The sequence below is a fragment of the Glycine soja genome, chromosome 9 (assembly GCF_004193775.1).
Source record: "Glycine soja cultivar W05 chromosome 9, ASM419377v2, whole genome shotgun sequence".
NCBI classification, from domain to species: domain Eukaryota; kingdom Viridiplantae; phylum Streptophyta; class Magnoliopsida; order Fabales; family Fabaceae; genus Glycine; species Glycine soja.
In genome coordinates, this window is record NC_041010.1 from 42,536,761 (window position 1) to 42,554,743 (window position 17,983).

Genomic DNA, 17,983 nt, shown 5'->3' on the forward strand with positions numbered 1-17,983 from the left:
TTCTAAAAAGAAAAGAGAGTATATGCTAATAAATACATATAAGATTTGTTGATTTATATCCATTTAATTTTTACAAGAAATAAATTATAATTATAAATTTCCTTAAAATACGTACAAGTATAACTTACTTACTAACTTATTCTTTTTAAAACACAAAAAGCTGTAAGTTAACAAACTCTCTCACACACACACATATATATATATGACTAACAATTAGTATATTGCATATGAAAAAAATAAAGGGAATATCCCATTTAATTTACATATTTAATATATAGTATTAGAGTATTTTATTTTATTTATCTTCTTTTGAAACTATTTACTACTCTATTCAAACTCTCATGTTAAATAAACCGTATTAAATTATTGAAAAATAAAAACTGTTAAATGATATCAATTTTAATATTTCTCTACAATAGTAAAAAAATGCTAACAGATAGGCACTACGTGCCCGTCCCTGCATGAATAAGAAGAAAAAGAATTCTGTCGGGTCTCCAAAAGTCAAATTTCAACTAACTGTGCCAAAATAAATATATTTGTCCTTAAAAGAAAAAAATATATAACATTTAATTTTATCCAATATAAAAAAAGAAAGAGAAACTTAGAAACTTTTGAAGAGAAATGAATACTTTTTTTAAGTTAGACAATATGATAAATATAATGTATATTATATTCTGAATTATAATTATTCGATTAAGGTGTTTTTAGCATTTTTGAAATTCAAAAATATTTCTGAATTATAATTATTCTGAATTATATTTCTTAAAAGTAAACCAAAATCAACTTTGATCTTGATCAAAAATAGTCCAAAAATAGGTTATTTTACAGCGATGGAAAGTCTCTTTAAAATTCACGTAAGAAATTTTACATTTGTCTAACTACTCTTTTACGTATTTGCTTTGACAAAAAGAGTTATGTATGACAGTGTAAAATAACTTAATTTCTCAAGCTAAGTAAAAAAAAATTCATGAATTCTTTGATTTCTAAATATTTTAAAATAATGAAGATTCTTAATAATAAAATATAAAGAAAACGTTCAAAAATAATATTACTTTGAAAGGACAAAATAAATATTTTAAAAATAATTTGAATTCTGCATATTTGATTAGAAGTAATTATTTTTGAACGGGCGTTATAATGTGTTAACACTTGCTATAACATTAATCGATTATCAAACCCAAAAATATTATTTTTAAAGACTTTTTCTTTTTTAAAAGCTTTTTCTAATACTTCCTCAAAATAAACCTTAATAATCACTCCACATTTTTACAATAAAATATGTTTGAATCATTGTCTATTGTGATCTCAGTTATGAGAATAGCAATTCAATTTTATATTGTTTTTAAGAAAATGTTTGATGAACACCATATATGCCCATCAACATTTAATTTAAAGATATGAAGAAATAAAAAAAAAAGTGATAAATTTATAGGAAATAGGATGAGGCAAGAAGAGAAAAATAAAGACAAAAGAAAGCTATCAAAAAGGTCTTTGAAAAATTTTAGATTCTATAATTGATTGTCATTAAATCACATTCGAATTAACTTACCTTTATTTTAAATTAATTATAAGATATTATAATATGAGCAAGTGTCCTTATTGCAGTGTGAAATATTTTTTCATTAAAAATCAAGTAATCATTTATAGTGAAATTTCCTGTCTAAATGTATTTTTATGTCTACAAGATTCAATTTAAAATTTTACTATTTAAAAAAAAGTGTAATTTAACTCCAACTAACATTATGTGCCCTGGTTTGATTGCACAGAAACTTTCAAACCATCCATTAACAGCTAAGCGGTGCAAGTTCAAGGCCCACATAACCTACCATTTTATTTTCTCAACATCAAATATCAAACCCATATAATATATAACTGAATCAATAGATATATATATATTGCCACGAAAGTTATGGTTGGAAACAGCATATGAATTAACTTGAATTAGCTTTCCAACATTTAGATATTTCTTCACCAACAGCAGTGTGGAATTAGATATATAATTAGATAACTATGACATGCTCGTGACTCATGACTCATGAGCAACTTTGGAAACACTAACTGCAGAAATTCTGAAGCCATAATAAAGGGGTGTTTATCTTGTTACAAAAACATAGACAATTAGGAACTGCAATGTTTCATACGTGGATATTGATGGATGGTAGCACCGACGTAACCGTTAAATATTATACCAAAATCAGAATTAGAAGCAAAGTAGGATTGTTCTCCAATACAACTCCAATAAAACACACATTTCTATAATTTTTCTCGTTGTGTATGTTATTTTAAGTATATTTCTATAAGGATATAGTACTACTTAGTACTTTGAAGTATGTCACAATTGCTGCAACCAATACTTGATTCGAGAGTTTACAAAACCAACCCGATTGAGAAAAATAGATGGTTTTGACTTTTATGAGCAGAAAAGGAAATTAATTGGTAGAAGACTTACGTTGGAGAGTACCTGCAGGATAATGCTTGCTTGTATGATTAAAACGACATGTGTTCGGATCTCAGGGGACCTGACTTTGATTGAAATGAGGTACAAGAAATCCGTGTTATTCAAGATTTGAATAATTGAATTTGAATGCATGTTTGCAAGATGGGACGCACGTATTTTTTTTTTTTCATTTTCCCTGTTATTTTCTCCCAACTATTATTATTATTATTGTTGTTGTTAAAGATTATAAAGTGTATTATTACCTAAGATTTGCCAGAAAGTTTTGTGGTATTAATTTGAAACTCATTTTTCTCAGAACCAAAATTTAACTTTTATTTTGGCCTTGCGGCATTCTTATGGATACAGAACTAATTAGTTGAATGCATCAATACAATCTTATGAGGACTTTTCTTCACATTTGAAGGATAAAAAAAATAAGAAAATGAAAAGAACTTAATACTATTTGCTCAGGCTGTGAAACCTCCTCCTCTATATACACTTGACATTCTTCCTGTTTGTATGCTATTGTCAAGACTACCCCTTTGGGTTTCTCTTGGCCAAAAAGAAGGGAAAAGTTGATCTCCCTTGTTTGGTTATCCAATTGCAATATGGAAACCAATTTTGAGAGCTATGAAGCAATTCTTTCCATATTTAGAAAGCTACTATGAAGCCATTGTTTGAGTGATATCTACTTGTTCTTGGGAAATAATGTGATGGGTAAGCCGTTTTGGGGAAGAGCAAAAGGGCCGTATTGAATCCCATTCTTTGCACCCACAACAGACCACCTGCACCAGAAAAAAATAGAAGCAGCACACGCTAGTTTAGAAACCCCCTAATTTGGAATAATATGTCTCTATTCAAAGCCTATGGCTAAAAAAGGGTTGTTGAAATTACTCGTGATTAAGTTTACCAACCTGTACTTTGTGGTCAGATGATGTAGGAGGACCAAAATCTCCAACTTGGCTAATTCGTTCCCTGGACACATGTGGATCCCACTGCCAAATGGCATAAAAGTGTTGGGTTTTGGAGCAGCCTGGCAAATAATTAAACAGAAGAATCTCTCAATTTCAAGGTCTTGACTGACTTGGGATCACACATGAATGAATAGCAACAAAACTGTGCTTGGTAGGTAAACAGCACAATAATTACTTACCTCAAATCTTGAGGGATCAAATTTTTCTGGCTCCTTGAAGTTGTCTGGACTGTGGTGTATGTTCCTAAATAGAGGTAGCACTTTCCACCCTTTTGGAATAAGATACCCTATAGAAAAACAATTACCAACATAGAATCTGTGAGAAAAAAAAGGAAAGGAGATCTTGGGTTAAAAATTAACTAAAAATATCAGATTTGATTATTGACCTTGATATTCTACATCCTCTACTGCTTCTCTGAAAGTAAAAGACAAAATTGAAGCAACTCTTAGAGTCTCCTGAATGACCCTTGAAGTTATTGGCATCTTTTTGGCATCTTCCCAATTTAGACCCTTATCTTCTCCCCTTTCTTCCTTGCTCTTCAATATGCACTCTTGCTCCTCCTGGCAAGTCCAAAAATTCAAAAAAAAAAAAAAAAAGTGTAAGGCAAGGCTAATAGACCAAACAACTTTGAAGAATGATATATGCATGCCCGAACAATGCATATTTCTTTCTATTTTTCTCTTTTTCATACGTCATGTTACCTATCATATCTACCCTCAGTGCTTTCTCTTTTGAGGTGTCGAAGAATCATTTTTGAACTACTTTTTACTATTTTTATGCCCTCAGCCTCAATTTTCTTTGAGAAAGAAAAAACAAGAGACACTTACATTAACAGCTTCTAGGACACTGGGGTTTTCACCGAGGTACTTGACGATCCACGTCAGCACACTGGCGGTGGTGTCACGAGCTGCGAAAATGACGCCAATAACATTATCCGCTATCTGGTCGTCGGTGAGCCCTGATTTCTCATCCATGAATGAACCCAACAAGTCCTTGTAATCAATCATCTTCCTCTGCCTCCTGCTCCAGATTATTTGGGCCACGATTTGTGCAAGCTCCTTCCTTGCCTTCATCGCCTTGTGGAACAGTGTTCCCGGAACGTTAATTGGCATTGAGTTATACCCTTGCTCCAGAGTGTAGTAGCACCGTTTCAGAGCATCTCTGTACAGAATCTCTTCTTTTCCGAAAATTGAAAGCAGAGCAACGTTGAAGGTGAACTGCAGGACAGGAGACCCCAAAATCAAAAACCGTAAAAGCCCCTTCTTTTTTTATTTTGTTAAAAAAAACCAACGAGGAATTAGACATGAAATGGGTAATTTTTCTTTTGTTATTATTATTTTTGTTTTCGAAGGAAAAATGAGCAGAGAAGGAAAGCAGAGGAGCTCTGTTTAGCTCTGTTTTGTGCTGTGTCTGTTTTGGAGGGCTCACTCACCGTTTTCATTTCAAGGAAAGTGGTGATCAAACGGCCTTCCCAAGACTTTAAGCAATCTTGGGCAATGGATTCAATGTCCGGTACGATGTTTTTGATGGCTTCTGGCATGAAGGTGCGAAGAACAAGCCTTCTCAAGTTAGCATGGTACTCTCCTTGGTGAAAGAAGATAGCTTGTTTTCCCAACATCCTCTCTTTGCTTGCTGGGAATGTTGGCTTGAAGAGTTGAGCTTTGTTCAGCACAAACTTGGCAGCCTCGGGGCTGGAAATCATCACGCAGGGACAACCTAGAATGTGGGACTTAAACATAGAGCCAAACCTAGATAACAAAAAAAAAATTTGAAATTTCTGTATGTCTGTCCGTTAAAGAAAGTGAAAGAGTTGTTGGCATGAAGAGTGAGTTGAACCTTTTTATTTTTGAGGCAAAGAAGACATTTGGGTCTTGAGAATACATTTGAAAGGTTTCTCCTATGTAAGGCCAACCCATGGAGCCAGGTGGGAGTGGCAAGTCACGGCGTTTGGAGACATAGTAAGGTTTGATGAGTGTCCTGAAGAAGAGAACAATGAAGAGAAGAGAAGCACACAGGAAAAACATGGTGCTTAGTTCCATGTTTTTATGTTAGTGTGAGTTGAGTGGCTTGACTTGTAATAGGTGTGTGAAGGATAACACAAAGAAGAAGAAGAAGGAGAAGAGGGTGTGTGTGACAAAAGGAGTTGAACATTTGAGGTATTTATAGGCTGTTAATTCCTAGAGTGGAAGCAAATGAAGCAGGAAGAGGGTGAGAAGGAGGGAAAAAGAAAGGGGAGGCTTTCAATTACAGCTCGATTTCCACACACGGAATCTCCCTCCAGCTCATTCAAGTTTTGGTCTAATTTAAGAAAGAGAGAGAGAGAGAGAGAGAGCACGTGTCACAAGAGTGTATACGGATGCACATAAGAGTTGGAGTTTGGTTGACCGTACATGTATCATGGATAGGTGTTTCTGTAGGGAGAGAGGACTGAGACTGCCTCAAGAGAGAGAAAATTATTAAAAAAGGGTTCTTAATTTGCTTAATTTGTCAATTTAATCATAGAGATAGATACACGAGCGACCCTCGCAAGACTTTTATTGAATGGAAGTAATTTTTATTTTATTTTTTATATGGGTAATTTTAAATTATTATCGATCGAATAAATCGTAACACGTGACTTTTAAATGAGAAATCATAATATATAATATGACTTGTTATTTTTTATTTTTTTATTGAAGTCTTAAAATTTTTATAATTTCAGTCTAATTTTTTTTATTTATCATTTTAAAATTATATATATATATATATATATATATATATATATTTAATCTTATTATTTTGGAGTCACATAAATCTTTTTTTAATCACGTCACTTTAAAGTTGTAACTTTTTTTATTTTCAAAGTTTTTTCTTTTAGAATTATTTATTTATTTTCTTTTCTTTTTCTTTCAATTTCTTTTGAAAATTATAAATAATTTTATTTATTTAATTATTAAATATATATAATATAATTTTTATTTTTATGTTTCTTTTTAATTTATATATTTTTTATTTTATATTAATGTTAATTTTTATTTTTATGTTTCTTTTTAATTTATATATTTTTTATTTTATATTAATGTATTATATTTTTTTAATTTAACAACTGCCTTTATTATTAAATTATTAGATATTATTAATAATAAATTTCTTATAAAAAATAAGTAATATTATTTCATAAAGTATAAGTTAATATTAGTAACAAAATATTTTACTATTTTATAAAATTTTAGCTTTTTAAAATTTAAGTATTTAAAATATTTAAAAATATATTAAATAACATTATGTTAATTTTTTTATTTCATTTACAAAACAAATGAAATTCAATAACATTATTAAAAAATTATCTAAATTTTAATATACAAAATAATATATAAATAATTGAATAAATAAAATCATTTACAATTTTTTTAAAAAATTGAAAGCAAAACAAAAGAAAAAAGTAAATGAAAAATTATATAAGAAAAAACTTTAAAGGTAAAAAGAACTTACCATTTCAAGAAGTAAATTAAAAAAAAAACTTACTTTAAAGTGGTAAGATTAAAAAAAATATATACAACTTTGAAGTCATAAATAAAAAAATTAAATTAAAGTAGTAAAAAAAATTTTACGACTTCAATTAAAAAAAAATAAAATAATAATAAATCATAGTAAATGTTACACTTTTAAATGAAAAAATCAAAATAACTTAAAAATCGTAACACATATTAAAACTTATCTCTTATCTCATTTTTTATAATAATTTAAAATCCACCTCAAATAAAAAAATTGAAAAAAAATACATCATTTTGATAAAAGTGCCCCTTAGTCATGACAAAAGCCAAAAGTGTGGATTCTATTAAATACTAAAAACCTTTTTTCTTGTGTTACTCCCATTGTCCGTATAAGTCTGGATTCTGTTAATTTCTTTATATCTTTTTATGCAATTATGTAGGACAACTTTTGATCCTTGCCAATTCTCATTTTTGATTGTTCAAGGTTTAATAGTTAAGGATTAATTTCTTCAAATATAAATATTTATTTAAGGAGGTAATTTTTTTAAACAAATATTTTTCATTAGTATAAAGCTGAAAATCAAACTTCTGATCAAGTATGTATTTAAAGAATGTGATTATCTGTTAATTATACAACAACACTTTGTTTGTTGAGTCATTTTTCATTTTACTTGTTTTGTTTATGGCTTCCATCACTCCACTTTATGCCTAACCTCTCTTACTGACAATAAAGTAGAAGTAGCAACTCATTTTCGGACACAAACAGCAAAATCCAATTCTGTGTTATAATTAATCTGAGGTTTGGGTCAAGATGGACATCTGGTAACAAATTCAGAAAAAGATATAGAATTTTATGGCTATTGGAAATATATTGTTTGGACATTTCAACTATCTGTGGAGTAGGTTTGATGGTGTGAGTTGAGCCTTTACATTAATGAGGCTGCCACCCACCTTAAACTAACTCATCCATGCATTCAGAAAGAAAAAAAGTCTTCAACTCTAATGGTCCCCAAATCATAAATTGCTATTTTCTTTTAGTAAATTATTTGTTCTGTTTCGGTCATTGTTGATGCAGCAATCCCTTTGGAAGACACTAATACATAGACTCTCTCACCTTGTTTAAAAGTTTAAATTTTTTAATAAGAAGAACGAGGGTAATAAGGATTATAAGACGAACACTTGATCATTTATTCTCATACTATATTATGACTTAATTATCATAAGAGATTAAATTGTTATGTAAGATATTTCAAAGTTTTTATTGCATTGCTAAGTTTTATATGGCATTGTTAGATATAGCCAGTAAGAAAAAATATTTTAGCATTGTTCATTAATTAATCACTTCCTTTAAGTCAATTACAATTCAAGAAACTAATGTCTCGTTGCAAGCAACAAGAAAGAAAAAATATATATACTAATAATAAATCAATATGCTGATAATAAAGGCCAATTTCTTATTTTCTTACTGCTACAATAGTATCTATTAGTATAACCTTTTATATTGTCAACATTACTTATAATAGTTATAATATTAATATTTCAATTAATTTATATTAGCTAGCTAGACAACATTTGCATTAATAGATTAACAGAGACAAATCTAACAACTATTTTTTTTTTATATTGATATATGCATCAATTCATATGATTTTTCTTAACTTTTTAAATGTGAACTACTAAATCCAAATATACTTTAATTTAATATTTTTATTTAATTTAGTTGAGAATCTTAAACATTTTTTAATTTATCTGTTTGCGTTTTTCAAACTAAAAATACTTCTGAATTATTCTTTTTTTCCAAAAAGATAATTGAATTGTTATTTAAAAGTCATAATTTTTTTAATACTTTCATTAAAGTTAGAAAGAACATAGCTTCTAAAAAAATATAAAAGAACAAATAATAAAACCGATCCATCTGAAAATATAATCTAAATACACCGAAAATCAATTAAATACAAACTACTACATTACATGAGTATGCTATTTAAAAATAATAATAATAACTACATATACACACACTCGTACTCAGTTTGTTGAAAGAGGGCCATGTAAAATACTAGCAATTTTCAAAGTCAAACTATCAAGGCCTTATTTTTTGGGTTATTAATTTAATATCAAAAGTAATTTATAATTCTTTATGGTTATTTATGCAGTTAATTAATTACATTTTGGTCTTTCCCAGCACATGTCTATTGCTTGCTCTTAAGACGAACTTTGGCTCCGCATCATTTAAAGAAAATAAAATTTTATTTAATCCACTAAACCCTGCTTATGTATTCCATTAAACAATTTTGACTTAGTTGTGTTAAATAAATACGAGGAGTGATGTGAAGCAGTCGTAGTTACAAATCAACGATAGATTTTTCAAAACTATTGATTACAAAGACTAATTAAACTTTCGTATTTCAACATCCCCTTTTTAGATTAAACTAAGATGTGATACTTTTATTGTATGCAGTTTTGCTATGAGTTATTGTTAAAAAAATATTTTAAATTAAAAGTTTTTTAGGTTTAATATATTAAGGTCTCAACACCAAAAAATATATTAAGCTCAATATTTTGTACTTAAAATCTTTTATTTGTTGATTCGTTGACTATTATTCGGACAGTTAATTATCAGAAAAGCCTTATAACATAATCATCATGTCAAGAAGCTATAGCATATCCCCACATAGATTTTGAAAACCTATGTATTACGGTTGGATTTTTGACACGTTTGCATGCAGCACATGATATATGCATGTGGTGGAATTGATCACCCGCTACGTGTCAATGTGAAATTAATAATAGAATCACAAAAAAAGAGTAATTAGGCATTCCAAAATTGTAGTTTTGCGTCCGATCACACGCATAACAATAAAATACTAACAAATTAACGCAGTATGTCAACTCTTAACTTTTTTAAAAAACTTGGAAGTTCAAGCAAAATAATTTGAATTCAATGCGTGAACTGGAGAATTTTTAATCGTGCCTTGTGATATATATAACTTGAACGTCACAAGAGAATGAGAATGAGAATGAACCTCTTCGATTGATCTGATCATTGATCGTTTGACTTTGAATAAAGTAGTACGTATCCGAAAATCTCTTTTCTCTCTCTCTCTCTCTCTCTATATATATATATATGTATATATATATACTTCCATCAATAATATCTGTTGATTGCAAGTGAACTCTAGTAAGGGTGACAATGAAGTAATGTAATCCTATTTTGATATATTTTGTTACTAGCATTCGAACTCAGTCCCTTATAAAATTGTGTTATGACAATTATCATGATCAAGAATGCCGGTATCCTATTTTGACATATAATTCATTAAATTAATTTAACTAATAATTAATCACGAATTTAAAGTTCATTTTCTCATTGTTTTTACTATTTTTATTTTTATTTTCTTTCACTCTCTCCCCTTCCCAGCCGCATAGAACACTCGCAATTAAGTGGGAAACGCGAGGCTAGCTACTCTGAACTCTTGCTGACATGCAATGCAAGACTCGTTAAATGCATGCTTATATATGTGACAATGAAAGCCACGTAAGTGGAGAAATTAAGGAGTAGAAGAGATAAGGATGATGCCAACTTTACTTTCTTTCTCGTATGTATTTGTGCAGAGTGCGTGCATATACAAATGTACAATTCCACAGTTTAAGAAAAATGAGCATTGGAAAACGAATTTCAGAATTCAGAAAACAGACAAAGCATCTTTCCTTTAGTTTTGGAGCAAAATAGAACGTACACCACAAATTTATATTCACGATTAGCACATGCACGTGTATTCAAAACACTGGCTCGAAGAACTATATACGATATTTTTGGATGTATGTTTTTGAATGTTTTTTCATATACTTTTTTGGCACATACTACCTCCATCCTTTTTATAAGAAATACTTTATAGTGATATAAAATATGTTATTGCTTATTTTATATAAAAAGGACCAGAAGACGGAGATAATATTTTTTTGTATGATTAAATAATAATTAGTTTTATTTTTATACTATCTAACACATAATTATTGTTAACTATTTCAACTTGTAGCTTGTAGGCACGGTTAAAATCACCATATGAGACATTGTGTTTAGGTATTTGAAAGCCCATCACAGTTTTAATCGTGTTAAAAGACAATTTGGTGAGTTGAGAAAGGATAACATTTATAAACTGTACACAAGATAAGACTTTGCAATTAATTACCGGATCATTAGTGATCATTATAAATAATGACAAATAATAAAAATATAATATTTTAATTTCAAAATAACATTTAATATTATCGATTTATTTTATATAATCTTTATGCTTTTAATTTATCCTTTTTTAAAGAATGTTTTAATTTATTAATGTGATCTAGTTGAATTGATTAAACAAAATACATTAGTATTATAAATTCTTTCGTTGAATTCTTACATATAAAAAAAGGTTTTAATTTATCCTAAGATAATGGTTAATAAAGCAGTTTGTCGAATAACACAAGTTAGCATGATTCTCAACTCAAGTTAAGCGACCACATTGAATTATTCATCAATAAATTTAGAACGCAATTAATTGAAACCCCCCCTAGGATCCTTCTTTCCCTACTTGTCCGGCACTACTTAATGTAAACCCATCCCTGCTGACATGCTCTAGTTTTTTCTCTGTCTCTCAATTTTTACATCTGAATTTCGTTCACATTTTTTTTTTTCAGCAGACAAGGACAAGTTAATTTCAATTTTGAACAATATCTGAATATAGGAGAGGATTTAATTATCGCAGTACGTACCAAGTATTCATCCACAGCGTCTTACATATTGCAACTTTTTCTTGATTTGTGGGAAAGCAGAAGAAACAAAGAAGGGAAACTAATGTCTCGGATGGGTGATACCCACTACATCAGCTAAGCAAAAATTGGAAACAAAAGATGGACAAGAGTCCAGAATATGCAATGTTTGTTGAGCTGGGTCTCTCCATATTTAATTGAAAACATCATGTTGATCGACTCGATACTTAAAAAATGTGAGATTTTTTACTGAATTTATAATTATATTTAAAATTTAATTTAATATAATTGATTGATTTTTATTTTATTTTTATCTATTATAAAATTTTAATTAAAATTGGATAATTAAGTTTTCTTTTATCGATATATAACATGACAAATTCATTCACACAACAAGAAAAAGTTGAAATAGAATCGAAATTTAATGTTGTCCATGGCATCAATGGTTGATATCATATTAGCATTGATTTCGCCTACACAAGTTGGAACCAATCTTTCAAATGCCACTTTCTACTTTAGGTATGGTTCGGTAAAGTGAAAAAAATAATATTTTTTTTAATTAAAGTAAAATTTAAAAGTGTGAATTTTATTTTATTTTTTCTCCATTCTCTTTATCTCCAAACTAATGGATAGAGTATGTTTAAGTTATCATAGTAAATGTCTTTGCATATATATATTTTTTAAAAAAATATGCTTGTTTTCATCTTTATATTTCTGAGAATAACAATTTTAATTTTTATATTCGACCTATTAGATATTTATATATTCATACCCATACCTACTACATATACTTCATTTAAGTATTAATAGAAAAATATTTATTAAAAATTGTTACAATTAAATTGAAAATTCCAGACAAAACCATACAACATCAAAAACATAATCGTTTAGCATAATTATTATATATAATATTTTAATTTTTCAAGATCAACTAATTCCTAAACTTGAACATCATGTGCTAGTATTCACATGTGAAACTTAATATTTTAAAATCTAAATATTTTTTCTATATAAAAAATTAAACAGGAATAGCATAGTTACTTTCAAATTTGAACAAGATAGATTTATAAATTAAAACTTAATTAGAATAAAAAGTATTTCATTATTAATGATAAATATCCTAATATTAATAAGAATAAATTAAATAGATAAGATGTAATGGAGGAGACAATAATGGAAATAAATTATAAAATTAATAAGTAATATTATATATATATATATAAATATTTTCAATCTCAATAAAATGATCGAGTTTTTATTTTAGTCTTTTTAATATATTTTTTTCTTTGATTTTCATCCTCAAAAATATGAAATCATTATTTCTTATCCTTCTTGTCATAAGACATTCATTTTTTTCTGTTGAATAACATTCGTTAACTATTCATGTATTTAAGGAAAATGTCAAGCAACTATTACAAGTGATACCTCTAATATTTTCTAAATTCCTTAATTTAGATGAATGCTTTTTTTTTTTTTACTTTAAAATTTTCTAATTTTTTTTACCTTGATTTGAGATTTTCGAGAAATGAAAAAAAAATGTTTTACATGGACCAAAATTAAAATTCTCTCATTTTATAGGACCAATACTAATTGCAAGTCTTAGAGTGACGAAAAATAAAACAAAAAGTTATAAAAATAAAAATAAAAACTCACTCATTTTAAAGAATATATATATATATACATGTGCATGTTTTTTTGCCTGTACATCAAGTAGAATTGTCTTTTTCATCATATGAAGACTTCACTAATAAGAAAAAAGCAAATAAGTTTAGGATTTGAAACAAAGGAGACTAAGGTTTGAAAATAGAACCATAATTAGCGAGAAGATTACCCTCATGAAATAGTGAATCAGGTTCATGCATAAAGTTAGTGTCATCACTTGGGATAGTTATTTGACTTTTTTCAGAACAAAAACTATTTAGAAAGACTAAAATCTAAACTATAACATTTTATGAGGCTAGGATTTAAAAGTTGAATACATTCATAATAAAGGCCATTTAGAAAAGCAAAAAATGAATAGATGTATAAATAGAAAATCAAGATTGAACTCATACTCTATACGACACTAGTAGAAAGAATGAATATAACATTGTTATGTTAACATCAATTTTTTATAGAATCGATATTAACAAAAATGCAATAGCATATTCGTAAATAAAACGAGTTGGTTAACGTTGATTTTTGTTAAAAATCGATGTTAAAATGATTTCGTTAACATTGATTTTGGAAAAATCGACATTAAAGCGAGTTGGTTAACATTGATTTTTTTAAAAACAACGTTAATTAATTAATGTTAACGTCAGTTTCTTCAAAAACATGTTAACCAAATCACGTTAACGTCGGTTTTTCCAAAACCGATGTTATGTTAGTTAAATTAAATATTCAAACTCTTCCTCTTCTCGCACTCATTCTTATCTTTCTCTCTTCCTCTTGTTCTCGCCTTTTTTCCTTCTCACTCTTTCGTTGTTGCCTTGTGTTGTCGCGTTGTCGTCGTCTCTCCATCGGTGTTTCTCACCTTTTCTCCTTCTTCCTCTTGTCGCGCTCTCCATTTCCGTTCTCTCTTCCATCGTTCTTGCCATCATATTCTCGTTCTCTTCGTCTTCCTTTTTGCATGCTCTCCATTCTCTGGTCAGTGACTCACTCTTTCTCTCTTCCTCGCATTCCAGCGTTTTGTCGTCACCACCTTAGTTGTGTTTCGTCTTCTCCATACCTCGCGACAAATATGTCCTATTTGGTTTCAAGAAGACGAAACGCATGTGAGGTAGTGATGGCATCGCAACGCCTTTGCTTTATGTTTGAAAATATGCTCTCTGAAAATTAATAATGGTGGTAAATGCTATGGTAGTGCTGTTGTTATTACGATTAGCTTGTGTTTGTAAGCTATGGTAGGGTTGGTGTTTGTTTTTTATTTTTGCTTAGTTTGCAGTTATTACCATGGAAGTTAAATTATACATGTATTTTTAAGCTATGGTAGTGCATCCTATTGAATATAGTTGTGGCCTTCTGGGTTATGTATATGGTAATAGCTTCATGTACACACTACTAGAAAATAGACTTTGGTTGCACAGTTTTGTTTTTGATTTGCATGGTTCTGTGTGTATGTGCTTGTTAATGGGACTTTGTGCTGGTGTGAGAATTCTGCCACAATCTTAGGCCCCCAAAATAGGAATATCATATTGGTATCATATTGTGCTAGTGAGAAAATTCTTGGTTGTGCAGATTTATTGATATCATATAGTTATGTCAAATGTATCATGCATATTAATGTCATGCTTATACTGTAAATGGAGTTTATAAACCATGGATGAACATTAACATAACTGAAAGGAAATGACACAATGATGAAGATTAACAAAGAATTAGATAAAATGTTCAACATTGTTCATGTTATTGATCAGGTTAGAAATTATTTCAAGACTATTCTAAAATAAACATGACTTGATATATAACAGTACTTTTGCTTATATTAATTTGCTTGTTAAATGTAGCCTTACAATGAAATGGGTAGGTCATTTGCTGTAAGATGGAAGGATGAACTAGAGCCTACCTGACATCTGTTATACCTAGTGACAACATGCACTCTGTCACATATAATCAAGATCTGGTGAGCCAACTCTACTTGTTGGATGGACAAAACTTTGAAAGTTATATGAGCTCACTGGAAATCATTAGGTCATATTGACCCACTATGGACAGAGTATTTTCCTCCTCACTATCTTTAAAAGCAGCTCTGAACCAAAAGCATTTCCTAAATGATACTTCTTGTACCATCAAATTCCTAACTCAGTCACTTTTAAAGTCCTTCTAACTGAGTATAAAGTGACTTGCAGTAGTTTGGTGAGTAATTAAGTACTCTTCCCTGTATGTCAACTTTTGATATCATATAATTATCTAATATGAATTTCTTTTGCATTTTAGGATGTGTCGAGTACATGAACTCATTTATGAAAGCTGCAAGATTAATCCATCTAAACTTAGAAGGAACGAAGTGTAAAATAGTTTATAGTCATTAAAGGAAGACTGCAAAAATTGGAAATGGATGAAAGACTTTTGCACAAACACAAAATTTGCTTCCCAGAACTCAAATTACAGATACAACTTCTAACTTTGTTTTATTTTGGTTTTGTTTGTAATTAAATTACATTATTACTCTAATATATTATCAATTTGTAATTTTTTGTTTATAATATGTTATTTTATTTAGAAATGTTTATAACCACTCTTGATGCATGATATATTAATATATTTTGTTTATAACTTTTGATACATGACTGATTTTATGTGTTTTTATACAACTTTGAACGATAAGTTGTGATATAAATTAATTATAAGTTGCTAATTAGAAAAACAAATATGTTATTTAAAAATAAATCACAAAACAACATTGGTTTTTTAAAAAAATCAATGTTGTTACTAAATAACATCGATGTTTTGAAAAATCGATATTATTTTTTGCTACAATAACATTGATTTTTAAACAACTGATGTTAATGTTAATAAATTAACGTCAGTAATTTTAATATCGGTTAATAATTAATGTTAAAAGTTCTTAATAATCAATGTTAAAAATAAATTTTTTAATAGTACAAGAAAGATCAACAACGTTAAGATGTACAGAGAGAAGATCAAGATTGAACTCATACTATATACTCTCCTCAAGACGTCTTAGAAAGGATAATTAGACTGATGTATCCTTGATCTTCGTCTTTATAATATGGCTTCCGTCTATGTTTCCTCATTATATTTTATCTTTTTCGTTTATTTGAATATGTGTGCTTTTTTTTTATTGATGTGTTTGTCTTTCATTTAAACACTAGCCTCATGAAATGCACCTCCATCACTCCTTCACGAGGTATATTCTTTCTCTCTTTTATAATTTTTCAAACCTTAACCCTCTTATCTCTGTCTCTTGTAAATGGTGTTTGAGAGTAATGATGCAGAATATTTTATACTTTAAATTGTGATTATAATTGATAAAGAAAGCCTTTTTTTTTTATCACATCAATTTTGAAACTACTACTAAAAAAAACACTCTTTTATATCGAATTTTTCACATTTTCTTAAAACCTGTTTAGAAAATCGAAAACAAAAAGAAGAAAATATTTTTGTTAGTGTCTATGAGGTCGTGCATGTTTCTCAAAATTAAGTTTATTACATGAATAACTAGTGTCTAGTTGTGCGTGCATCTAATAATCTATCACTACATCTGGCATGTTTTAGAACTACGTACATAACTTTTAGTTCAGATCATATACTTAATCAAATTTATTCTATTTTCCTCCTTAGAAAAATATCTTGTAAGTTAAAAGAACGGAGCAGAAAGAAGTTGAAAATAACAAATAAATAATTATATATGTACTCATAGTCTCATACTATCGTCGCATAATTTTAGATGCAGATACATGTTAGCTACGTCCCCCCTGCCCCCCAAATCGTCGAAAAAGGGATGCATTTTCTTCACTGAACGATAAATCTGCAAATCCATTTTCTTTTCTACTGTTAGTTGGACTATTATTAATTGGTGCAAGAAGCTACCTAAAGATCGATACAATTGTAGCTACCTACCCATTTCTCTAGAAAAAATATTCAACTTGTCAATTTGTCATATAGATTTGGACAATATTCATTGCATAACTTATCGCATTGGAAACAAAAAACTTCTAGAAGTGTCTAAAACTCCATCTATGATCAATTTCAACTAAAGATGCACGTACACGTACTAGTGTTTAAATACGACTTTGCTTTTCTAAAGATACATAGTTTAAACTTTTTCTTTCTTTCTTATTCTAATGTGATTTTGATTTTTGAATATACAATCAGTACTTCATTTGTTGTTTATCTTAGTAGGACCAGAAAGCTGAAAAAAAGAAATCAACAAGAATACGCATCAGAGTATTCACAAACTTCTGGAACGTATATCCATCTTCTCATCCCCGTATTAAATACAAGGATATTATTTTAAAATTATATGTATAATCATATAATAATAGAAAAATGTTATATTAAAATCATGTTTAAATAAGAAATCACAAAAATATATTCGTATATATAGAAAAAAAGGTCAACGTTTTACTAAAAAAAATTAAAAAAATATATGGATAATAATAATAATATTATGAAAAAGAAATTAAAAATTAATTTTATAGCTGAGTTTGAAGCGGTTAAAAAGTTCTGAGTAACATAAACTATGCCCGGCCAAACCAAACCTATAATTTGTCTTAACCACTCACAATATTTCGTGTTAAATGTTTCTCGTATGATATGAATGAGATGTTTGTTTATTTTAATTAATTTCATCAAATTTTAACATGCCATGGCCATTTGGTCTCTTCTCTATCGTTGGGCTT

The 17,983-nt window shown here is 28.7% G+C and overlaps 1 protein-coding gene across 1 annotated transcript; it reads right to left on the reverse strand.

Annotated features, from left to right (window-relative positions):
* Positions 1-2,743: 2,743 nt before the first annotated feature.
* On the reverse strand, positions 2,744-5,657 carry LOC114424983 (abscisic acid 8'-hydroxylase CYP707A2-like). The gene is made up of 7 exons (XM_028391696.1): positions 5,248-5,657; positions 4,844-5,159; positions 4,239-4,628; positions 3,797-3,971; positions 3,591-3,697; positions 3,352-3,470; positions 2,744-3,222 (listed from the first exon to the last, which is right to left on the reverse strand). Exons 1-7 carry the CDS (start codon positions 5,448-5,450, stop codon positions 3,126-3,128), a joined length of 1,407 nt encoding a protein of 468 aa, XP_028247497.1. The 5' UTR covers positions 5,451-5,657; the 3' UTR covers positions 2,744-3,125.
* Positions 5,658-17,983: the final 12,326 nt, after the last annotated feature.